Raw genomic sequence first — 27,228 nt, forward strand, 5'->3', positions numbered from 1 at the left:
CCGATTTGCTCTTGGAGGTCAATGGCCAGAAGACTATCCTGATAAAGGGTAGTGAAGGAAGATGTGAATAAGAAAAAGTACGTACAGTAATTCAGGAAACGGTTGTAGGTATTTGTTTACCCTGTCTGTTTTGGTAAAACCATTAGCTATATCAGCTCCTCTCATCGGTGGTGAGCTTTAGTAATTCCGGAAAATTCTCAAGGTTAAAAAATTAGCCACCTCAATTGTCAACTATTGACACCTGTCGGTTTGTCAAAAGATAGAGGAGTTTTTGATATATGAATTCCCTCAAGATTTTCTCGAAACATCTTTTGCTCCGAGGGAAACACTTCTAGCTCATTAACAAGAGGTAGTGAATGTACAATGTTAGAATGTGCATATCTGCCAAAGAGAATAAAACAAAACGTCTAGAATGAACCACCATTCAGTAACAACTGAAAAGAGGTCATATAAATTGCATATGAATTTCTCAATTTATAACTTAGCTTTTCTTGTTTTCAATCTGAATAACTCAGTATGCTATAATATCAATTTTAATAAACTGCGTACATACGCTTCTATTTCATGGTTGTTTGTGTTGTGTTTTCAATCCGCATAATCCAATGTACCAGACTAGTTTTCAGGAAGGGAAAGGTATGCACATATATTAAACATACTATAGTAATATTTTCTAGTACTGTATATTTTTATGATTACTCTATATACATTATTTATAAGTAGCTGTCGTGCCATTGCTTATTAACATTTTATAATCAAATAATACTAGAAATCCTATTCTAAAAATACACCAATCACACTTGTTTTTTGTAAGTTGGCCACCTGTCTAAGTTGGCCACTTTTCGATGGAACCAATGGTGGCCAACATAGACAGGTTTCACTGTACCTTTCTTACTTTCTAGAAGTTGTAACATCTAAACAGTAAATAGAAAAATCGGATTGCAAGTTTTTTTTTTTTTTTTTTTTTTTTTTAATGATAGCTACAAGTTCTTGTATCGTGACAATGTGCCTTCACAGTCAGTTATTACTCCAGAGGATAAAGTCAGGCTTCTTCCTGCCTCATCCCTCCATGCTGAGGCATAGTTGAATGTAATACCCTCCTCGCCATTAGGTCTTCATATGACTAAGTAACTTCCGAATCGCTGTCACCTTAAGATTAGGTTCAGGTGTTTGTGAGGCACATTGCTGTCCAGCTTGCGGGGGTCAAGTTAACCAACGTGGACTGCATGGCCTTTCATACATGAAGAGCAAGGGCAGACACGCTAGACACCCCTCTGTAAATGATATCATTTTACAAACCCTTGCCACGGAATTCCTTCTATACGGGAACCCGCAGGCTGTTTTCGTTCAGACGGTAAACGACCCCATCAGTGTTTCTTCCAGACCTGTTTTTGGGAGCTCTGAGAGTGTCCCCCGAGGAGGCGAAAATAATTCGTCTATAATATTATAATAAATAGAATAGTATCAGCAGTGCCCCCCCGGAATACTAAGTGTGCTCCCCCGGAACATTATTTCTGAAAGAAACACTGGACAATATGGCATGACATTAGTTCCTTCGATGAGAGGCAAATCACTACATGTTCAGATACATCTGCCCATTCAAGTCTCCCTTTAGCTGTTACTAGTCGTAGAGAGGTAGAAAAGCAAAGGAAATACAACAACTTCCTTGATAAATTCATTTTAGCTCCAATTGCAATCGAGACTAGTGGTGCTTGGGGGTCTGTAGCCTTGATTTTATTAGAGAATAGGCAGACGCATTTATATCGTTACTGGAGATGTTCGTTCAACATCTTTCCTAATTCAACGCAAAGCTGTTGCTATCCAACGTGGCAACGTGTCGTCAGTTCTTGGCACCTTACCTCATGATGAACACCAGTTCTGATGAGGTGTTTCGTCTTTGACATAAAGGACAACACTGAATCTTTATACAACCGAACGACATACTGTACAATTAACACAAACAAACTATTTGCTGAGCAAAACAATATATTCACATAAAAAACTACATGCGTTTTACAGTTTCGCCAACTAACATTTTGGCTTCATCAGACACTATCTTGATAGTGTCTGATGAAGCCAAAATGTTAGTTGGCGAAACTGTAACACGCATGTAGTTTTTTATGTGAATATATTGTTTTGCTCAGCAAATAGTTTGTTTGTGTTTCAGTATATACAAAGCAAAGCTTCTACTTATGGAAAATATTACAGTTTGTACAATTAAGATCAATTACATCATTGAGACCGAAGAACAACAGGGTAACTCTTGCGAAGGGAGAAGCCTGCTTGGCTAATTTAATAATAATAATACTAATTTATAAAGTAATTATCGCATACCCTACTGGGGGTGCGATATTTTTCAGTCATACTGTGATATATTAAAAGTATATATATACACAAAGTGTTCATTTATTATTTAGCCAAAATCAACTAATGAAATTCTCACACCTAAACAATAAAAATAGTCTATATGAACATAGAGCGGAAAACGCTTTGTTTCAAAGTTATGAGATACCGAAATCGAGAAAACTGTAACTTTGAGACTACCTAGCTCGAAAACTATGAGAGATATCAAAGGTGGTTAAAGAAATATTAGAGGAACTAGTACACTCTCTATCTAAATACCCATGTTATAGAGTTGAGTTGTACCGGCGCACATGATTTTAGAGAGAGAGAGAGGTGGAAAAGCGGAACGTATACCGCAGCACCCTGTGTAAAATTTGTTGCGCCAATAAGTTCCAACTCTGAAACATGGTTATTTAGATAGACAATGTACTAGTTCCTCTAATATTTCTTTAACCACCTTTGATATCTCTCATAGTTTTCGAGCTAGGTAGTCTCAAAGTTACAGTTTTCTCGATTTCGGTATCTCATAACTTTGAAACAAAGCGTTTTCCGCTCTATGTTCATATAGACTATTTTTATTGTTTAGGTGTGAGAATTTCACCAATGGATTTTGGCTACATAATAAAAGAACACCCTGTACACACACACACACACACACACACATATCTATATATATATATATATATATATATATATATATATATATATATATATATATATATATACGTAGATAGATAGATATGGATGAAGATAAAGTTTTTCCTTGAGGCGCTAAATCGAATAACAAAACTCTTCTCGATATACCGTTTTTGCTTTGATATACCTGTTGACAGATAGACAGACGAATGGACAAATGTGCATGGCATAGCTTGAAAGTCTAAAATGGAATATTATTCATATCTTCATTTCACATATGTTTATATGTTTATTTCTACATTCGTCCGATATACCATACTTAGGATTCCTATATCTGAACAAGCCGAATTCTATAAAGATATCTTATTATTAACAGACTCATTAATGTTGAACTTGTGTATTGATTTTCTTTTTAACTCTATAATGCTATGTTAGAATGAAAATAGAAATGAAAAAAAAATCCAAAGACGAGATTTGAATTTTGATTTAAGTTTTTTGCCCCTTTCAACAGCGTGGCTATATGAGACGTGGCTCAACAGCTTCGAGCAATTCGAACAACATGAGCTCCCGCCGGGAATCGAACCCGGGTCTCCCATGCCAAAGGCTACACTAAATGCTTAGACACGAGGGGGTTCCCAAAGTCGAGCCATATACCAATCAGCAAATCTTATAAACTGTAAGAAAATGATTGCGGAATGTTTATTAGAGTGGTCTTTATTTTCCAGTATTAGTTTTTTTTTGAGTCTCCATAACAGACTAAAGTTACTCATGACAAAAATTAGTTCAATTGAACAATATTAAATGATGCCTCACGTGATCTCAAGTTTTGTGCGCATTTACATTATACAGTATGAGGATGTATAAGCTAACAAAAAAAAATGTTCTGTCCTTTTTTCACCCAAGACCTTCGAACATAGATATGTCCCCTAAGACGTACCTGGAATATCAAAAGTAGTCCCATGAGCATCGAAGACCTTCTGCCAACGTTCTGGAAGGCCATAGATTCCATCGCGGTAGAACTTGGTGGACCATGAGGCGAAGAAAGTATCAAGTGCATTTTGCACCTCTATTTAGGATTTGTACTGGCGTCCACTAAGATGATTGTCCAAGGAATGGAACAAGTGATAATCGGACGCTGCAATGTCCGGGGAGTATGGCGGATGCAATAGTGTTTTCCATCCAAGGTGTAGAATGGTGTCCCGGGTCATCCTAGCGTTGTCCTGTAACAGGAGGACCCCTTTGCGATTCAGAAGTTTTGGCACCAGAGTTTTGAGCTTTTCTTAAACACAGCTCAACTGCTGATAGTACACATTTTTATTAATGCTCTGAACAACTGGTAGCAGTTCCTAATGAACAATGCCGCGAGCAGTCCACCAAACACACAGGAGGTCCTTCTATTGGTGCTGTGCTGGTTTGGGCTATTTTGGAACCGGTTCATGGGTTGCTAACCAATGATGACAGCGCCGTGGAGCTTTATACAGAACCCACTTCTCAAACCCTGTCCAGAAACGTTTCCTTCCTCAGAAGAGGCAGCAAAGAAACACATGTCTGCTCGAGTTGCCTTCTGGTCCGGTGTCAAATCATGTGGGACCCATCGAATCAACTTGTAGTGCTTTCCAAGTTGATTGAGGTGCTGCTGAATGGTTTCTGCACTCACACTGAATTGTAGTCCCAATTCTTCACATGTCTTGCCACTGTTCGGCTCAATTGCAGCCTGAAGATCTTCATTTTGTTGGTTTCCCGGCACGTGTTGCGTCTTCGAGTGTTTCGTCACCGTCCTTAAAATTTTTAAACCACCGCTGCACTGTCCGCGTAGTCGCGATACCCTCACCAAAGGCCTGGCATATCTTCCGCCTCACTGCAGCGGCGTTTGACCCCAGTTTGAACTCGTACAGAATACACGCTCTTAGGACGCTCTGTTGAGGTCCCATGTTCACTCTGTCCTTACGCAAGTTCACGGTGTAACTTATCTGCCACAACCAGGTAGTATGTTGTATATACCTACACCTACAACTTATCTCACTTGTTGGATATACCCACTTCGCCTTATCTTCATTTGCATTCAACTCAAGGTGTGAGGGCTAATTGAATACAAACCTTCACAGAATGCGACAGAACTGTCTTGATTACCGTTATATATACAATACTTATACGTTTGGAGAGGAAATAAAATCTTTGAGTTTAACGTCCCACGATTATGTTCTTTAGGGTAAGGGAGACGGATAGTTAAGGCAAGTGAATGTTGATGGAACAATATGTAGAACGAGAATGTGGGAGGAAACGGGAGTATACCGAGAAACCCCGAACTTATTTGTCGTAGGATTGAACCAGCGATCTCACGTACCATGGGCAAGTCCTATACCAATGAGCCGCCGTGGACTTATAAGCTTGGAAATACAATTGTAAGTTAATAAACAGATTTTAGGAAAAAGGAAATAACTATTCAATGGTTATAGAAGTCGGAAATAACGTAAGATGTGTGCTTGTGGTGAAAAGTTATCTCAAAATCGATGTCACATAACCCCCTTCCTATTAAATGTTTTGGACCTGAATCCAAGATGACGGCCTTCAATATGGTCGCTATGATTGTACTATACAATAATGGATGTAATCCAAGATATGGTATTATTCCGTTTAGCAGTTCCAAACGTAACCTTTTCCTGATATCGTATACTGTAAAAGCATTATATAATTTCAGGTTGCTTGGGACGTCTTGTCAGTACGTAGATCGACACCCATTATCCAGTACGCTTCTTAGGACGTCGTGGCCCTACTGAATTGCAAGTATGGATTCCTGACCAAACGCACTAGAACTTCTTCCAATAGTGTAAGGGTGGGAGTTATCATAATAAACCGAAAACTCTTAATGAATTGGAGGAGTATGTACATAAAGTCACCAAGTTCTTGCAAACGTGTCCCTCGAGTATCTGCTGAAGTCTGTCACAAATGATATGGCTTGTGTGGAATTTTAACAATGCATAGCAGTTCTACGATTGTAAGGAACAAAATGTTTTTCATTTTATGGAAATTGGTTAAGTATTGAAAGCGTTATAAACAATTTTAAATAGGGACTAATTCCCAGCCTCCTATAGAACTGTGCCTTTTAAACCGTCTCCTTTCTCTTGACAGGTAATTACAGAATTCAAGATGTGGATAAAATATCCAAACATTTATATGAGAAGTATGGGAGAATAGTGACACTCAGGAACCTATTAGGGCGCCCTGATCTTCTGTTCATCTATGACCCAGATGAAATTGAGAAGGTTTTCCGAAACGAAGAGCTGATGCCTCATCGACCTTCTATGCCTTCTCTCAACTACTACAAACATAAGCTGCGGAAGGATTTCTTCGGGAAAAAGGCAGGAGTCATCGCAGTGTAAGTAAATTACATTTACTAAATATAATATTTATGGTTCTAGTCCTTATAATATAGGAGTGTTATTAACGACTGGCTGATTAGGACGTCACAGCTAGATTTTTCGGTTTCGGTTTTTATAGCGTTCGAATAGCAGTTCGTATTAATAGTTAGGACTAGGATTAGAAATTACATTTCTAGGATTTCAGCATCTACGGCCATGTTAGCTCGTGACGTATGAGGGATGACGTCCTTCGGCGGTCACACTATCCGAGCAAAGGGAAGGAGAAAGCGACCTGGGACCTGTATGTTAGATACATCTTGGCATTTCCCTAGTGTTAATGAGGAAGACCCAGGATAAACTTAACTCAGAATGGTAATAAACCTTTTACACTTTATCAACCGTGTGTCCTCACCGGGTATCAAATCCGGGACTGCTAGCACCAAAGACGAGAGCGTTAGCGACTACATTACGCGGGGCCACTATATTTAACAGTTGACCTGATCTCATCTGAAAATGAGCGTTCGACTTCAATCAAACAAGCAGTGTATAATTTCTGTGTCGATAATATTCACACTAATACTCTTCAGATATGCGCTTGCTGATGGATTACTCCGGTTTGCAAATAATTACATTATATAATTTTATATCAGTTCAGTTATGACATTTTTATATTGTTTTTTATACTTATATTTTAGTTGAGCTTTATTTTTGAGATTTTTTAATCGGTTTATGATATGAATAAGTAGTACAAAACACATAGTCTGTAGTTCATGTTGTTTAAATGTGTTTCATAAGGACACACACAAACAGATTACAAAGAGTCTACCGCAGAGATGCATATGACGCATTCAGTGCACGATCGAATCAACTTTACTTTTGGTGATTTTTGATGCTTCGTATTTATCATTATTGTCTGACACTCCTTTTAGAGCATGGTTAATTCAGACATAGTGTGCCTTGCCCTTACTGTGGCCTACAAAGTTTCTTTTCAGACTTTGACATTAAAAATTCATCGGGTTGTCTTTTCTTTTTTTAATTCACACATGATATGCCGTTCCCATGCCGTGCCCTGAAAGTCCTCCTTGAAGAGAATGATCCTTCGGCATTCTTCGGAGCACACGAAACGACATGAAGTTTTCCTCTTTGCAATCCATCTTGGGAAATAGTGTAGAAAGCAGCACGGCACGGCATGGTATGTGTAAATGGTACAGGCCATGGCACGGAGCGGCAGGGCACCGCACGTCATGTGTGAGTCAGCCTTAAATGATTTATGTCCAGATATTTTATATAACCCTCGTAATATTAAAAAATGGTATTCATTTCTCCATTCCCTTAAACATTCCGTCAATTTTTCACTCCTTTGGTAATTGCATTTGATTCCCTAGGGCTACCAACTCCCAATGTTACTGGACTTTTATAGACTAGATAGGTATAAAAATGCAATATACAAGGTGTTTAAAAACAACACCGACAACATTTGGGAGGTGATTCCTGACAAAATATAGACCAACCTGGATGCACAAATGCTTCTTTCGAAGTTATAGGCTGAAGAGAACATGAAAAAATGAACTTTAAAAGTCCATAGCTCCAAAACTATGGGATCTACCGTAGTCGGGTCAAGACTTCACTTAGGAACTAGTATGTGCGCTATCCAAAAATACATGTTTCAGCATCCTAAGGTACTCACGCAACAATTTTTATAGACAGAGTTTGGGTACGGGCATATAATTTGAAGTACTCACCAACTACGTCTATAAAAATTGTTGCGGAAGTACCGCAGGACTGTGAAAGTCTGATACTTAGATACGGCACATACTAGTTGATAAGTTAAGTCTAAAAAAGTAGTGAATTGTAGAAAGTCTTTGGAAGAAAATGGTCTAAAACAATTATTATAAGAAAACAAATATTTCGAGTTAAATGAAGAAGTAAATGGAAAAGTCAGGCTAGTAGAAGAAGAATAAAGTGAAAAATATAAATATTTAGGCTTATATATATTGGAAGAATGATGATTTGGACTTGAAAATAGCACACAAAATGCTGAAGGGATGTCAAAATTGGAATAGAATATGTGACGTTCTATGTGACCTCAGAATTACTATAAAAAATAAAATGATTATGTAAAGGATGAAGAATATTGTTATAGGAGATTGATCTGTATTTCGCTAGTGCTGATACCACATATTGCTGTTTGTCATTACGGATTGCTATTTTTAAAAAATCACATCGTGTGTTAAAATTCATATTATGCAACACACATTTTGTTAGGTAAGAGAACCAGCGCTAATTAATATGTTACTTTTGGACGGAAGATTCGTTCAGGTGTATGTGTCATTGCCAGCAATCCAAGCAAATATATCCTTTATTGATGCAAGGCTCCCTAGGCTCCACTAGGATCGGCGCTCTCCGTTAAGACACTGTAAAGACAATCACTGCATTACTAGGAATAATTTTGTTTTTCTTTCTTTCTTTCTTTTTGTAGGAGTTTCAACACATGAATGTAGTAAAATGCTTGTGGAAATAAGCAATTTTTTCAGTAGAAGGTATGTTCTATGACAATAATATAACTGACCGCATATTGACCAAAGGTAAGGCAGCTAGCCGAGGCAGAGGGAGGCAGAAGAAGATGCAGAGAAAGAGAGAGAGAGAGAAAGCTGAATCATTGACTATGTGTTTCAATCTAACATTGGAGAGGCATTTGTCTAGCATGTGTTCGAGAGAATATGCGGTACAATGTTTCGTTGCATTGCTCATAGTACTGTCTCACGGCTTGATTGTCCTTTCCTCTAGTCAGTATGTGACCTGCCTAAAGGACAAGGAAAGCACAATACGGTGATAGCACAGGATAAATACGGTGATAGTGTGAGAAAACTTAATACTTACAATAATAACAGTAGGAAATAATACCATTGGTAGTTTTGTTAAATATTTGGGATTTTAAATGTTTATATCTAAAATCTTGTTAAATGTTTGTATCTGAACTCAAAGACTATAAGTAAGGCATTTCCTTTCTAGTCATGGAGAAGATTGGTATAACTTCCGAACCAAAGTCCAACAAGCAGTGTTACAACCAAAGATAGTGAATCGCTATTCCAAGCCTATTGATGAAACAGCCAAAGAGTTCGTGGAAAGGTATGGAACATTTTAAATTATTGAATACTTTTTTAAGTTCTCATCTTTTAACCCTATGTCTTAGGAAATCAACATGTTAAATGCAAGTGAAACAAATAGTGTGTACTATTTGATTTAATTAGATTTAGGTTTACTTACGTGACAAAATTTCAGATTATCTCGTCTCCAAAAGATGTCGTTAACATGATGTCTAGTAAAGTGTTATATATTTTTTTATCGGGGAAGTTCTGTCAAGTCTCCTCTCGAGGGTATTCTTCCTTCACAGTTTTTGGAATGCATTTTACTGCTATGAAGAGAGGACTGTAAGGTTTCAGACACCCTTAGCCACTCTCCCTTTTTATTAAAGATATTATTCTTTACGAAGACTAAAAAATAATGAAAAAGTTAAAATTAAAAATTGATTGGAAATAGGACAATGTATGATGCGTTCAGTGTACAAGGGAATGCAATGTCCATTTTGGGTCATTTTGGACATACTTAATGTTTAAGATCTCTATCTGAAGCTTCTTTTAGAGCTTAGAAGATTCATGTCCAGCTATTGTAAACAGCTCTAACAATGTTAAAGATTAGCAGATTTAACTTTTCCATTTACTTAAGTGCACCGCACAAGCGTATTGTCTGTTTTTCTTACACTTTGGGTAATTGAACTTGATTCCCTTGTGCTCTGAAAATGAAATGAAATCTTTAAGTTTAACGTCCCACGGTTATGCCGGTTAGGCTAAAGGAGACGGTGATGATGAGAGATGAGTGAAATGGTGGAATGAAGAAAGTGGGAGGAAACGGGAGAACCCCGAGAAAACCCACGAGCACGGTGTTTGTCCACCACAAATTTCACACGGCGCGAGCCGGGATCGAACCAGGGCCCCAGCACTGGAGGTGAACGCTCTACCACTGAGCCACCGCGCCCTCTCCCTTGTGCTCTGATCGTCCCATAAGTCTATATAAGAAAATAAAATATATGCATATACATGCTACTGTATCTATATAAGTAATTTAGTAAATTTTTACAAGTCCAGTGCACTTTTTCATTCGTTGCTTTAATAATAATAATAATAATAATAATAATAATAATAATAATAATGTCACGAACTACATAAAACTCATTTACTAAACTTTGTTCATAATTGTACTTTTAGTTCATCTCTCTTCAAAATGATTTGCAAAGATGGTGAAAGGAAACTTTGGTTATTTCTAAACTGATTAATGGTTAACTTAAGAATTCTTTATCTCTAAAAAATTGCTTTGTACTTTTGTCTCTGATTTTTTTTTCACCTACCGAAGTCAACTACTTTACGCAGTGTCATTATGTAAGTTCATGCATTGACAAACATGATGATAGAAGCATATTCCTAGAGGTATCTACCACGGGCGCCCATGTTGTGCTTTCCAAGGGGGGGGGGGGCTAGTATACGCGATATTTCAAATATAGTTTCAAATTTTGCTGTAACTAATGTAAAAATTCTACTGGGTTTTCGATATTCCCAAGTACAATTTTCTATAGTGAGGGCAACCGCCCCAACTTGCCCCCCTGATGGGCGCCCTTGGTATTTACTAATTTTACCGCGAGTACAGTAAGCGCATGACCTCAGCATTAGTGGAAGAAGCAAGGATGTTATAAAATAGACGATCTGTCCATACGTATCTACGTCATAGGAACTCAGTGAAGCCACAAAACAACCGAGCATCATCTGAGCCGGAACGTCTGATTGGCTACTCTCGTTTTCGCCATGATTGTTGGCTCGAAACATTGCGATCTTAGCGGCGCGGAGTGGGCAGAGTAGGTGTGGCGAAGCTGTGACGTATGGCTTCACGATTTTGTTGTATGGGCAATTCCTCTATTTTCTAACATCCTAGGGAAGAACAACAAAACGACTTGGATTCTCTAAGTCGTGGCATTGCGACGTTAGACTATAGTAAGAGGACGACTCCGTGTCCAACCTTGAATCCGATTTCAACATTAGAGACATATTTACTAATATTTTGAAATGTGTCGTCTACAGGACTTGTACTATTCGAACATCAACAAGTCTACAACATAAAAATAAGGTGTGTACTTACTTCATATTTGCCAATGCTTAGTCATGATACGATACTTGGAACATTTCCGTACACACGAATAAACTTAGCTTACACGCATTAAAATCATTCTCTGAAACTCGATTTTTTCCATTTCATTATAACCAGGCTGTTCATAAATATTTAATGATCGTAAAGGAATTATCAATATCTAGATTTCTGAAAGAAAGCTGATTATTGCTATGAGTATGATACTTCTCGCATACGTCCTTTAATATGTTAATCCTATATAACTCATAGCATAACCGCAATTATAATATATATCACTAAGCGAGTAACGCTTACACTGTCTGAGCCTGTGATACCAAGTTCAGTTCCCAGTGCAGTTACAAATTCTGGGGGGAAAGTCGAGTAATAGTTAGGAATTCGTATCTCATTTTAATCAGAAGCTTCTGTTTCATAGCCGCTCTCAAAAGGTAACAAACATTTGTATTCAATAACCCGTTGTTGTAGAAGAAGCACATAATGATTAGCTTTAACTTCTTTCTAAAATTCTCTTTTAAACCCATTTCTGTTGAGATCCTGATTCATATTGTCGTCTCACCTTGTTGTTCTACCTCAAATTGTTGTTCAGAAAGGGACTTCACTTTGTAGAGCAATTCTATTTTAAGTGTGCCACGGAAAATATGCGAAACATACTTCGGCCCCACCCCCGCCGCCCTCTTACGGGGGAAACCTTTGCGTTAGAGAAAGAAGTGAATAACCTCAACTGTGTTGCCAATTTGTCATTCAGCCGTGTGGTCTTGGCGAATGAAAATCGTAGGTTATAACGAAGCCAGTGAAATAAATCAATGTGGCAATTCTGACAACATCCAACTATCGAAGGATAACATCCACAGCAACTTGACTTCCTCTTCTGAAAGGGGTAGGGGAAACACACAACGACAGCAGCGCCAACAGGGGCACACTTGGAATAGAAAAACTCTAACATCGAAGCTGCACTATCGCAAATCTCTGTGCTTCTAGCGCGTGTTTCTAATTCATTCGAATAATATATTAAGTAGTACATTTACTTTCTCTTAAATTGGGTAAATAAAAGAAGATCAAAAGTAGAGTCAAAAGTAAAAATAAAAAAATCTCGTATCCTCTTCAGTCCTGAAAGCAGCATGACTGGATTAATTATTTTTTTCTTATATAACTTTAACCTTTGGAGCCTATGATACAAAAATTTGGTGTTACTTTTAGTGTAAGTGTGTAGGTGGCGCTGAAGGAATATGTCCACATATGTGGACATTAGGTCGTTATTACCTTGGATATTAATGTCCACATCTGTGGACAAATGAAGAATTTATCTTCCTTTGAAGAAACAATGAATTCTTAAACCTTATGCTTTTATTATTTCAAAACGTACATTTAGTGCTTTCTTTACTAAAAGAAACTAAACGAAAATATTGCTAAGAAATAAAAAAAAATATACATGAATAGCGACAATACAAAATAATTTTCTTCACCAATAACAAAAAATCAGGAAACACACTTATTGTAAACCTTCAGACATTTCAAGATGCATATCTTTTCCTTAACTTGAACGAGAATGAAATTCTAAGGAACAGTTCTGTTCTTTTTTTCAGAATGCATAACTATATTTTACAAGAAAGACACATAATTCTAGTTTTTCCTCTTCACTTCTCATTTTTGCAACTAGTTGCATTTGGTATGTCCATAACTTTAGGTAAGTGAAGATTGCAACTTTTCTTGCTTCAGGTAGGCAAGTGCACGTTTCCAGGACGTCCTACTGGTATTTATCTTGGATTTTCTTCTTCTTGCTCTAAGAAATGTATTGGTGTATGAGAATTGTCAACATAATGAATCAAAGATTGGGTTACGCGAAGTTTGAAGTAGTGGAGATCAAGAATATTTTGTTCTCTGACACAAAGTGCCTTGCAGTCATCTTTGTACTGCAACCAACTATTTACAACAGCAGCGTCAAAGAAATATTCCAAAACACGAACAATCTATTCTTCGACGATAAGAACGGTAATGCGAGAAAGACAGATGACCAAATTCACATCTCCCATGTTTTCATTGTACTTTTCAGTGGCGTTGAGTTGGGTGATCTGTACATACTGTCTATCTTTGCTGAAATATTGGGAAAAGTGATCTAAGGATCCCCAATCCTTCCTATCCTCTTGATTTCTCTCTGGATAATTAAATTTAGGAAAATAGTTTTTTTGAGTCTTATTATCATTCCAACCTCCTTGGATAGGTCGTTTGCTTCCAACATTCTTACCTTTTTTGAGTCTTACCACGTTCTTTCATCTGGCGGGGTTTACTGTAAGAGACAGTTTGTGGAGAATGTTTCAATGTCTGTAGTTAACAAATATTTGTGGCACCATCCTCTGCTGTAGAAGCATCTTTGTGTAGACCTAATTATGGGGTTAATTCCGATAAATTATCACTACCTTCATCACTGGAAGTATTGATGTCAGATAAATGGTTTATAGTTCTTGTCCTTGTCTGAGTTACCCCTAATAAGATCAAAATTACTGTCTGAATCCTGTCATCCTACACTTTCTGAAATTCTTCAGTGGGTTGTCCGCTTTCAAGAACATTCAGGAAGATCCTGCAACAAATAATGGTAGGAATAATAAGTATTGCAGAGTAGTATTTTTCTACACTAATAAATATTAATTGTACTAAATGGTAATAACAGTTTCACCAGAATTTTTAATGCTAATTCATTTGAATTCGGGAAAAAACATTGCTTGAAATAATTGGTCGAGGTTCCATGCAAGACTAACATTTCCCAAACAGAAAACACAACTCAGACCTAATGTCCACATACGTGGACAAACTGCCTCCTTGCAGAATAATAATACAGTCCCAATGTCCACACTTGTGGACATATTTATTTTATTTGCTACAGCTTGTCAATAGTTGAATTGAATGTATTTATTTTGGGAAAAATATCTTCTGACATGATAATTTTAATGTACAAATACAATAGAAACCATTAAAAAAGAAATTCAAGCAAAATATCAAACAATAATTACCTGGAGGTTGGAAACATGATCGTGTTATTCTCTTCATTGTATTGTCCATTGTTGTAGTTCATTCCATAGACGTGCAAAGTTGCTTGATTTTGTCCCTTGCGTGGTGTGATCCATAGGCATTACAATAGGACAAGCAGTAGTACCAACTGCAAATTGATGTGTCTAGAAAACACTAAAATAATTTGTCCACAGGTGTGGACATTAGGACGGTATTCAATAACCCGTTGTTGTAGAAGAAGCACATAATGATTAGCTTTAACTTCTTTCTAAAATTCTCTTTTAAACCCATTTCTGTTGAGATCCTGATTCATATTGTCGTCTCACCTTGTTGTTCTACCTCAAATTGTTGTTCAGAAAGGGACTTCACTTTGTAGAGCAATTCTATTTTAAGTGTGCCACGGAAAATATGCGAAACATACTTCGGCCCCACCCCCGCCGCCCTCTTACGGGGGAAACCTTTGCGTTAGAGAAAGAAGTGAATAACCTCAACTGTGTTGCCAATTTGTCATTCAGCCGTGTGGTCTTGGCGAATGAAAATCGTAGGTTATAACGAAGCCAGTGAAATAAATCAATGTGGCAATTCTGACAACATCCAACTATCGAAGGATAACATCCACAGCAACTTGACTTCCTCTTCTGAAAGGGGTAGGGGAAACACACAACGACAGCAGCGCCAACAGGGGCACACTTGGAATAGAAAAACTCTAACATCGAAGCTGCACTATCGCAAATCTCTGTGCTTCTAGCGCGTGTTTCTAATTCATTCGAATAATATATTAAGTAGTGTCATCACGGCGAAGAACAAGAAGGTATAAAAATATTTTTTTCTCTGTACTATTACATAATAGCACATTTAAAAATTGAACGAAGTATACTACAAGAATTTTTATTGCATTGTTAAATTATAGCGTGCAAATGTATTTTCCTTTCGCAATTTATTTTCCTTTTCCTAACGAGTGACTCACTAACATTCTCGGTGGAACCTTTCGTATATAGGCTATAATAAATTGTTCGTCCTTAGTTTTTTCATAATCTCCCTCTCTTTAAACATACAGGATGACTCTAAATTGTACAGATTAGGAAAATTTCTCTCAACTTACGAACACTGGTTGGCAGCAGTGAGGTCACTGCCAGTGATGAGTTCTTATTTGTTTGTAACGGTTGAATAGCCGCTGTTCAATAACCACCAATAAGATAACGCTATGGGTTCTCTGCTTTGAATATTTTGGGGTTACAGTCTCATTGAAATTTCTGTTCATGATTCTGTATATTATACTTAATCAATTATGTCATGTATAAATGTTGGTATGAGGAATCAGTAATTTCCACATGTTCGATAGCTGTGCCCGTCCTTCTTTAACATAAGTGTTGATTCTGTGGGGGCCGAGAGGACCTTGCCCTCTCCCTCCTGAAGTTTGCTTGGATAGACGTATTCGTATCAAAATCTTCATTGATGCCTTGTTAGGTAATATCTGTCAAACAGGAATCCCCTTGCCCCACTCTCCAAAAAATACTACTCTTTAAGCTCGCCAAATGGCGCAACCCTAACTTCAAGGACCTAATTCTGTCACCGTTTTCATCAACACAATCCAAAATTTGCGTTTTAATTTGCAACAATCGCGGGCGCATCAGTTATAACTAACTGCTTGTTTCAATTGTTTTTTCTTTGATTTGAGTAGCGATTCGCGAATTATGCGAAGACTGAAACAGAGAAAGCCTCATGTTTCGATTTAACTTTCAATTAAGCTTTAATTATGTCTTTTGATGGCTGTATTGATGCAAAAAGTAGCATTTTCCTTATTAGTAAGAATAAGAGATTGAACGTAGTTTGTATACGAGATTTTTTTATTTTTACTTTTGACTCTACTTTTGATCTTCTTTTATTTACCCAATTTAAGAGAAAGTAAATGTACTACTTAATATAAGGTGTGTACTTACTTCATATTTGCCAATGCTTAGTCATGATACGATACTTGGAACATTTCCGTACACACGAATAAACTTAGCTTACACGCATTAAAATCATTCTCTGAAACTCGATTTTTTCCATTTCATTATAACCAGGCTGTTCATAAATATTTAATGATCGTAAAGGAATTATCAATATCTAGATTTCTGAAAGAAAGCTGATTATTGCTATGAGTATGATACTTCTCGCATACGTCCTTTAATATGTTAATCCTATATAACTCATAGCATAACCGCAATTATAATATATATCACTAAGCGAGTAACGCTTACACTGTCTGAGCCTGTGATACCAAGTTCAGTTCCCAGTGCAGTTACTAATTCTGGGGGGAAAGTCGAGTAATAGTTAGGAATTCGTATCTCATTTTAATCAGAAGCTTCTGTTTCATAGCCGCTCTCAAAAGGTAACAAACATTTGTATTCAATAACCCGTTGTTGTAGAAGAAGCACATAATGATTAGCTTTAACTTCTTTCTAAAATTCTCTTTTAAACCCATTTCTGTTGAGATCCTGATTCATATTGTCGTCTCACCTTGTTGTTCTACCTCAAATTGTTGTTCAGAAAGGGACTTCACTTTGTAGAGCAATTCTATTTTAAGTGTGCCACGGAAAATATGCGAAACATACTTCGGCCCCACCCCCGCCGCCCTCTTACGGGGGAAACCTTTGCGTTAGAGAAAGAAGTGAATAACCTCAACTGTGTTGCCAATTTGTCATTCAGCCGTGTGGTCTTGGCGAATGAAAATCGTAGGTTATAACGAAGCCAGTGAAATAAATCAATGTGGCAATTCTGACAACATCCAACTATCGAAGGATAACATCCACAGCAACTTGACTTCCTCTTCTGAAAGGGGTAGGGGAAACACACAACGACAGCAGCGCCAACAGGGGCACACTTGGAATAGAAAAACTCTAACATCGAAGCTGCACTATCGCAAATCTCTGTGCTTCTAGCGCGTGTTTCTAATTCATTCGAATAATATATTAAGTAGTACATTTACTTTCTCTTAAATTGGGTAAATAAAAGAAGATCAAAAGTAGAGTCAAAAGTAAAAATAAAAAAATCTCGTATACAAACTACGTTCAATCTCTTATTCTTACTAATAAGGAAAATGCTACTTTTTGCATCAATACAGCCATCAAAAGACATAATTAAAGCTTAATTGAAAGTTAAATCGAAACATGAGGCTTTCTCTGTTTCAGTCTTCGCATAATTCGCGAATCGCTACTCAAATCAAAGAAAAAACAATTGAAACAAGCAGTTAGTTATAACTGATGCGCCCGCGATTGTTGCAAATTAAAACGCAAATTTTGGATTGTGTTGATGAAAACGGTGACAGAATTAGGTCCTTGAAGTTAGGGTTGCGCCATTTGGCGAGCTTAAAGAGTAGTATTTTTTGGAGAGTGGGGCAAGGGGATTCCTGTTTGACAGATATTACCTAACAAGGCATCAATGAAGATTTTGATACGAATACGTCTATCCAAGCAAACTTCAGGAGGGAGAGGGCAAGGTCCTCTCGGCCCCCACAGAATCAACACTTATGTTAAAGAAGGACGGGCACAGCTATCGAACATGTGGAAATTACTGATTCCTCATACCAACATTTATACATGACATAATTGATTAAGTATAATATACAGAATCATGAACAGAAATTTCAATGAGACTGTAACCCCAAAATATTCAAAGCAGAGAACCCATAGCGTTATCTTATTGGTGGTTATTGAACAGCGGCTATTCAACCGTTACAAACAAATAAGAACTCATCACTGGCAGTGACCTCACTGCTGCCAACCAGTGTTCGTAAGTTGAGAGAAATTTTCCTAATCTGTACAATTTAGAGTCATCCTGTATGTTTAAAGAGAGGGAGATTATGAAAAAACTAAGGACGAACAATTTATTATAGCCTATATACGAAAGGTTCCACCGAGAATGTTAGTGAGTCACTCGTTAGGAAAAGGAAAATAAATTGCGAAAGGAAAATACATTTGCACGCTATAATTTAACAATGCAATAAAAATTCTTGTAGTATACTTCGTTCAATTTTTAAATGTGCTATTATGTAATAGTACAGAGAAAAAAATATTTTTATACCTTCTTGTTCTTCGCCGTGATGACAGTGAACATGCATGGGAAATACTTTCTTAACCATAAACTGCAGTGAGTAGGATACACACAGTATTATTTACTACTTCAAGTCCATGTAATCAAATACGATTAGAACTAACGATGTCGTATAAATGTAATGTTCATTTGCGGTTATTTTATTAGTTTCTTTGTTCAAACTTTTTACTCAAACGAAAGTGGGACGTTTCAACGGAATTAAAGTAAGATATTCTTCGTTATGCTGTAGCCAGTAGCGTAACTAAGGAAGATGCTTCTCCGCGAAGGAATCAAAAATATTCCTTTTTCTCACATTCATGTCAGATTCATGTTTCATCTACTCAGTCAATACTTGTTCATACTACTTCAAAATTGAACATTATTATTATTATTATTATTATTATTATTATTATTATTATTATTATTATTATTATTATTATTATTATTATTATTATGCCCAGTGTGATTTTGTTCCTATTGTTACTACCCTACACAGCAAAAAATGAGGTGTTGAAACAACACAAAATGACTACCACTTTAGCGTGTTACTTGTGTGTTAATTCAGCACGAAGCACATCACCTTCAGGGCATATCAGAAATACCTTCTTACAGACTGTGTGCATTTGCATAGTTTTTTTTATTGTTTTGTATGAGCAAAGCTTTGGGAAATATATTTCGCATTTGTGGCAAATAACTAATAACATTCTATGTTCCCTGTAATCAGTCACAATAATATTGTTGTAAATCTGTGAATCATCTGACAACAGTTACACAGATAGCGATGTTTCCATCTATTTTCTTTATCTGTTATCAGTGTTGCCACAGTCCAATCTCTGGAGTGGGCTGAAAAATAGTACCAAATTGAAACAAAAAGGGCTGAATTCATTATTTTATACCACTGTAATACATGGCTCTATAATAACACGAGACTAAAAGAGGTGAAATTCTAGAACACTCCCACCCGCTCTCCCAAGAGTGCAAGTCGAGAAAGTACTCTTTAAAAAAATACTTTTAAAAAACATCTAAATAAGACGAACTCGAACAACCTTGGAAGTAGAAGAAACTTTTGTTACGCATAGGAAGTATAACAGAGGCCACAAATTAAAAGGGAAAACAGTTATCATCTTCGGTATGTATTGTAATGAAACCAAACGCGCCTCTATTTCAAAGTGACCAATAAATCAAAACGGTATTATAGCCATATATGAAAAAATAAAAAAATTGGAACAAAGCAATCATCTCCGAGTTCGAGTGTATATTGTAAATAATAAAATATTAAAATATAAATTATTGCACTTTATTCTCGCCTGTTTCACGACCGAAGGAGGATAATAGACTGTAAGAAGAATATATGGTAAGTAAACTGACATTCGTAAAAAGATGTACAACCGGTCCAGGGTCCTAGAAGCTTCCCTGAAAGACATCAAAAGAAAGAGATGTAGAGAAAATCTTACTGACAATATGTGACAAGTATTTGTTAAATGGTGCTGAATTCGGTAGAAATGTACCAAATTTTCCACAAAAGGGGCTGAAAATGCCAGCGTGGTACCAACGGGCCGACGAATGACAAAAAGGGCTGAATTTGGTACAATTGTACAAAGTGTGGCAATAGTGTCTGTTATTCTTGTATCTTAACACTTGTAAACAGAAGATGGCAAGACTGTTGCCCAAGTAAGTGTTGTCAGACGATCCACAAGTTTACAACAATATTATTGTGACCGATTGCAGAAAACATAGAACATTATCCGTTATTTGGGTGTTCGCAAAGCTTTCCTCATATTAAATGACAAATACCAATACAAATTTTCTCAGGTAGTAACTAGTTATTGCTGATATGCTCGGTAAGGCGACGTGCTTGGTGCTGAATTAACACACAAGTAACATACTAAAGTGGTAGTAATTTTGTGTTGTTTCAACACCTCATTTTTCACAGTGTATAAAGTAAAATTTAATTAAATCTCAGCTGAAAATTATTGAATACTAACTGAGATGATTCTTGGCCACTGGCCATAAGACACGTCATTGGTCAATTAGAATCAGTTCGCAGTAGTTATGATTCGTCCATATTACTAAACGTGTGTTAGCTCCTTTTTGCTACTTTATTTGCGCTATTAATAATTCTATATTTATTCAAAAACACCAATATTGATGTGAAAGACAAGTACTGTTGCATTAGCTGGACAAAAGAAGGATTATTTCAACGAGTACCTTGATTTTCGTCTGTTTCATCTGTTCTATAATATGCATAAGTTATGAGAAAGATATGTTTGTGCACAAGTACCAATGTCACGTGTACACCACGTGAAAGAGTTTGGTTAGTATGACAAGATATCTTCTCAATTAATGTTGAAACAGGACGTTGCTGTATATTTCTATCATGTACGGTTTTAGAAGAAAGATTAGCGTTAATATTGAGTATTTTCTTGGAACACCTAACTGATTGCAGAAAACAGCTTTTTGATATCCATTACCGGTACCGTTGTTACTCTATTAGAGATTCACGTTGGGTACCGGAAATGGTTGGCATCTACCACTTCCGATTTGAATATCACATCTATGAAATAATTTTTTCCCCCTAACTTTCGATCCTCTACAATCTGGCCCAAATTGAAGGTGATACATTAAACAGTTCTTGAGTTTTTTTTTTTTTTTATTTCCCGGAAGTATAGAGACACATTTTTGTTTCCTTGGACAGATAAGGTAAATATATAAAGTAACTTTGGTAAGTCAAACTCTTCTAAAATGCTTTGTACGATAAATTTTATAGATAGTTTTTTTTTCTTTTTTTTTTTACTACGGTTCACATTAATTGCGCTCTAATAAATTCTTCATTTGATGAACATTATTTTTCCATAAAATTTTACTTCATGAATACGCAAGATGTACACTATAATCATTATGAAAAATAGATACACGTGTGTAGTGGTTAAAACTCATAACTTATATATGAAGTACGTTTTCTGTCTTTCTTACGTAATCCTACTAAACCTATATATACACACGTAAATGAGAATGAATGTAACCATGTTTGTTCACTAACTTGTCCTAGACCTCTGCCTAGATGTTCAAGATTTTTGTCGCAAGTGTGCACCCTGCATTAGCTTAGGTTTGTAACACACTTTTGTGAAAGGGGAGAGGCCAGGCCCGTAGCCAGCCCAAAAATTTTGGGGGCCCGGTAGAAGTTAGGTGGGCCCGACACAATCATATTATACTTCATCACCATATTATAGTTCATTTCCAAGCCTACCGTAAAATTTTATGGGGGCCAGCCAAAATTAGGGGAGGCCCAGCCCCCCTTGCCCCCCCCCCGTGGATACGGGCCTGAGGAGAGGGACTGAGAAAGGAAGACATTCGCCGATATTAAAGGCGAATTCATAATTGAAGGAGTAGCTGAGATGAATAGTAACAGTCCCAATGGCGTTTAAGTCCAAATTTTATCACCCACAGACAGAGATAGGAAGAAAACAATCGATATTAGTGTTCAATCCGTAGTTTCTGGTTTCACTAATATTACTAGTGACAAATGCTGTTTAAGTTCAAATTCATCCCCCATGCGTATTTTAATGGAGCAATGGTGAAAATAACTTTCCATAGGCCTAGCCTCTCGGAGCAAATAACGTTAACATCTCGTTCATGAATTTCATAGTTGTTAACGTTTTCATTTTGAAACAGTCCTTTTTCCATAGTAGTATCTTCCTTTCATCAACTCGGTATTTTCCCGACTCCTTTTTAATACTACAATGCTCTTCATCTTATTTCATCTTTTTCTGGTTCGATGGCTCAACCAGTTTCTCTTTCCCATTTAAATACGTTCAATATCGTTTTTTATCTTAGTGGTCTTTTATCCCTCATTTTCTCTTCAATACAGTATATACCCTATACCTTACAGCTTTTCATAGTTCTTCCTGAACTAGACAGTCAAATAGGCTAATTAGGAGACCAGACATAGTTAAAATACTCATAAAATAGTTCGTGTGAAGTATTGTATTGTATTGGTCAGAAACCTGGACATTATGCAAAAGTGATGAGAAACAATTGGAAACTTTCGAAATATAGGCGTGGAGAAGAATGGAGAGAGTTAGGTGGATCAAGCGGATAACGAATGAAAGGGTGTTAGAAATGGTGTGGGAACAAAGAAGAATTTTAGATATTATTAAGAAGAGGAAAAGAAACTGGTGGGAATATGGGCTAAGAAGGAACTGTATCATGAGGGACGTGCTAGAGGATATGGTGGCAGGAAATAGAGGGAGGGGGCGAAGGAGACTGCAATTAATGGACGATATCGAAACAGAAAAATCGTAGCTTAGCGGAAGACCGTGGAGAATGGAAGCTTTTCAGTCGCATCAAATAACCTGCCAATAATGTAGAATACTTATGTTGATGTTGATAATGACATAGTTAAATATCCTGTTCAATTAAATCATACAACAAGAGTTTACGACTTGCAAAATTATTTTATGCACATATATGCAAATTTTAAAAAAATGTATAAAATAGAAATCTCCCCCAACAACTCTTGCAAACAATACACTAAGTACCGGTATTTTGGACTTCCAAATTCCTTTACATATTCACCCTCTCCGTGTGTCCGTCCGCGAGTAAAAAAATTTGAAAAAGTACTTGATAGCTCATTATCAATTTTGACTAGTATGTAGAATGTGAAAGTTAGTTTTGGAGTTGGTTAATGGACTGGAAATTCAAACTGGAAGTGATAGAAACGAACCATGGTAGAAATCAACTGAGGACTACGATAGGGCAGAAACTATAATACATAGCAAGAAGCGGAGTCATGCAATTGACTAATCGTCTCAGTGATACATTGTATATCCATCCGTAACTCTCTATCAAAAACAGGGGCTGCGATTGCTCAGTGGTAGAGAGTTCACCTCTGGTGCATAGGGTCCTTGGTTCGATCCCAGCTTGCACCAAGTAAAGTTTGTGGTGGACAAACCCCGTGTGCGTGGGTTTACGCGGGGTTTTCCCGTTCCTTCCCACTCACTTCATTCTACTATTTCATTCATTTGTCATCATAACCATCTCCTTTAGCCTAGCCGGCGTTTGACGTAAAATTTAAAGACTTCATTTTCACTTATCTCTACTTAAACTTGAGTTGAGTTGAGTTGAGTTGATATTAGTTTAGCGTCCCTTTCAGCAGCAAGGCTATATGAAACGTGAACCTACTGATTAACGTGGAATCCGAACCCGGCTCCCGCCGGGAATTGAACCCGGGTATCCCACGTCAAAGGCTCGTGCGTTAACCGCTTAGCCACGAAGGAGCTCTTCTACTTAAACTGAAATTAAACATTACAACTTTCAGATGGCCTATATTCTTACATATTATATAACATTAATGTATGTTATTTTATTTTGTTTTTCAGAATGAAATTCATAAAGAACGACAAAAATGAGATGCCCGACGACTTTCTTAATGAAATTCATAAGTGGTCCCTTGAATGTAAGTATATACCGGTATATAATAAATTAAATCACAATTCATTTATGCACTAATGGCCAAAAGTTCTGTATTGTCTTATGTGAAGCCTAATATTTTGTAGAAGTAAAATTAAAGGGAATAAATATTGGCCTTTACAGTTCCAGATATAGATAGTAACAGTCAAAAAAATCATAATAAAAGAAATTAAATTTATAATCTCTTGGTTATGCTTCTTAGAATAAAAGCAGGTAGATGACTAAAGGAAGCGAATAATTGTGAAATTAATTAGTGAAATGAAAATGTGTAAGAAAATGGAAGAAGTTAAAGGAAACCGCACGAATACGATGTTGTCCGCCACAAATTCACTGACCTGAAGTCGAATTAGGGATCTCTAGCACCATAGGCGAGCGTTCTACCACCATGGCTCCTAAATAATAATAATAATAAATGTTTCGGAAGCACGGTAGAAAAAGATATAATAAACATAGCTATCTCTGGATGTATGAAGCACTGAATAGTTTTCGCGTTTAATACCAGTCGGAAATCCACTGATTATTCGGAAATAAATAGCAACTAACTGCTAAGAATTTCCAATAGTATTAACCAAGGTCGTAATTTAGATTTTTTTCTGGAGGGGGGGGGGGGCAAGCATTAAATACGCGTATTTGGGTCCCTTAGAAAAGTTGTTTACCTAATTATTGGACCCTCTTCCCGTCTTTCTCTTACTCTTTATGGGCCTCCTGGAACCTGTGGGTCTTCCCTCACGGCAAGGTCTACGGGGCTGTTAGTTATGCCCCTGGGCCCGTTCCATAATGACAAATTATATTAAGGGGACAATATTGACAAATTTCAAAGCCATAAGAACAAATATTATTTCTAGGGCCCCTGATAGTAGACTTTTTTTTTTTTTTTTTTTTTTTTTTTTTACGGAAATGAGCCCACGACTCATTGTTGTTTTATTTACCTTTTGTGTGCTGCTTTGTTTATGTAATGTATTGAACCTGTTTGATACTTCATTTATACTTTCATGTTCGTATCGTATAGGGAGTAAGAAAATTTTGTCTTAAAATGGGCTTCCCTGGAACGGCGGGGAGCTTTCCTGGGGTGACAGTTGCCCCCCTGCCTCCCACAAGTTACATCCTTGGTATTAACATTATGTAAGTGGATAATTTCCTATAATAAGCCTGGTCATGGTTTCAGTGTATTCCTTCTACAATGCGTGAAAAAATAAAAAGTCAGCAACTGTACCCAAAGGTAGATCGAGCTAAACCCAAGCCCGAGCTAGACTAGGATGGGTGATGGAGGTAAAATTACAAGTATTGATGTTAAGATTTACGTCTTACTTGTTAAAATATACATGAAAAGTTTACTTTCAGAACATTAGTGCTTTTAAGTGTAGTCATTTTATGCATGTAAAAGTAACCTACAAAGTAAAATATATCTAAAAAAGATGCGTGTCGAGACCCGGAGTCCTTAAATAGCAAGATAACTTTTGGCCATTTGGCGCGTGCTTGGCTTTTGGTTTTATACGCTTGCACTTGAAAAGCATGCTTTCATACAATCTGGCTTTTGTGGTACTTGCAAGCGATGCTTTAAACCCTTCGCAAAGCGTCATAGCATCACTGACCGTTCATTAACTATTGACCTGCGTTAAGCTTGAATGGAACACTGAATGCAAGATTGCCCCATGTAACTTCGTTACTGGAATCCAGCTTGCAGGTTTTCCAATCAAGCTTGGATGCAAGCTTAGCCGACTTGCAATTGAAACTTACAGCTAGCGGTTTGCAAGTTGTCTATGTTACTAGGGGTGAATTCAACACTTCCGCGAGCGTTTAACAAACAAACAAACAAAAAATCGAAAATAAAGCATTTGCCAATCCAGAGATCTTATTATTCCGAACAAAATGATAAGAGTGGGAGTAATTCTTCATGCGTAGTTTTTGAGAAAATCGCAATACAATACAAAGTTGTTCGTAAACTTAAAAAATAATATTGCATAAGAACCATAGGTCTACCATCTGTTAGGATAAGTATAAAAGCTGTACTATAACCATTACATGGCAGTATATTCTAACGTACCTTTCCAATGTATTTTGTGTAGCTCGATAATATTTATATAATTTAAAATTGAAGTAACGTTTTTTTTTTTTCAAAGGCAACTTGAGTATCACATATTTAAACGGCATTCCGTGATTTTTAATTATTTTTTTTAATTGTACAGAATATTTAATTTTATTCTTTAGAAACACAACAAAACATTCTCAATAGAGAAAGAAATAATATATCAAGAGAACTGCACGAATTATTCTCAGATTATTGACTCAATTCGGTTTCTTGGGTAAAGTTTTGAAACACGACTCTTGATTTTGAATAAATTTTTGCGAATATTGTTTCTCGCTACCATAAAATCCATTGGAAAGATAGTGGGAAATGTTGTCCCCTCTATTGCTAATTGGAGCTTTCCTTTAATAAACTCACCTTTAGATGTAACTTTTACTAAACTGTACCCTTCATTATAACACTAGGAAGATTGCAATGCATGGTATAGTTAATGACAGTAGCGTACCCAGGAATTTATTTCGTGGGGGGTCCAAACTAAATATAAAGGTATTTTATATTAAAATTCCTAAAATTGCCCCTAAATTAGGCTAAATTTTAAAAAAGTCGAAATTTCGGGGGGGGGGGGGTCCGGACCCCCGTCACCCCCTTCCCTGCGTACGTCCCTGGTTAATGAGTAATATAGCTTACCATTACCATTAAGAGCCTCACGTGCTAAAGATAATACAAAATTTACTAATTTTCTTTTGCTTATTTTTTATCAGTGAAAAGAGTTCACAAACATACGTATGCAATATAATGTTATTCTACAACAGAAAACATGAACATGAAGAATTTTCTCCGTCGCCAGAATAACATTTCACCCAAAATCTAAGTTAAAGCAGGCACGTAGCCAATGGGGGGGGGGAGGGTCCGAGGGGTTAGGACCCCCTTCGAAACCAGAAATGAAAAAAAAATAAGGAAGGATGAAACAAAATGAAACGAAAAAGAAAGAAGAATGAGCGTTAATAAAAAGCTAGAGCAAGCTTTTGGTTACTCTTTCTTATGAGGAGATTTGTATTACTTGCAATATATCCGGCGAAAGAGCAAGATATCCTGGAAAAGTCGAGGAATCTGAAATTTCTAGAAAAG

General features: G+C 36.8%; 1 protein-coding gene across 1 annotated transcript in view; it reads left to right on the top strand.

Annotated features, from left to right (window-relative positions):
- Positions 1–27,228, top strand: part of LOC145676517 (putative cytochrome P450 301a1, mitochondrial) — a 217,644-nt gene that overhangs the window by 97,405 nt on the left and 93,011 nt on the right. The window contains exons 3-5 of the mRNA XM_081747340.1: positions 6,106–6,352; positions 9,348–9,464; positions 23,984–24,060. Of these exons, the coding sequence (XP_081603466.1) occupies positions 6,106–6,352; positions 9,348–9,464; positions 23,984–24,060 (441 nt within the window). The remainder of the gene's footprint in view (positions 1–6,105; positions 6,353–9,347; positions 9,465–23,983; positions 24,061–27,228) is intronic.

Source organism: Thermobia domestica, unplaced genomic scaffold, assembly GCF_964235325.1.
Source record: "Thermobia domestica unplaced genomic scaffold, izTheDome1.hap1.1 HAP1_SCAFFOLD_190, whole genome shotgun sequence".
Lineage (NCBI taxonomy): Eukaryota > Metazoa > Arthropoda > Insecta > Zygentoma > Lepismatidae > Thermobia > Thermobia domestica.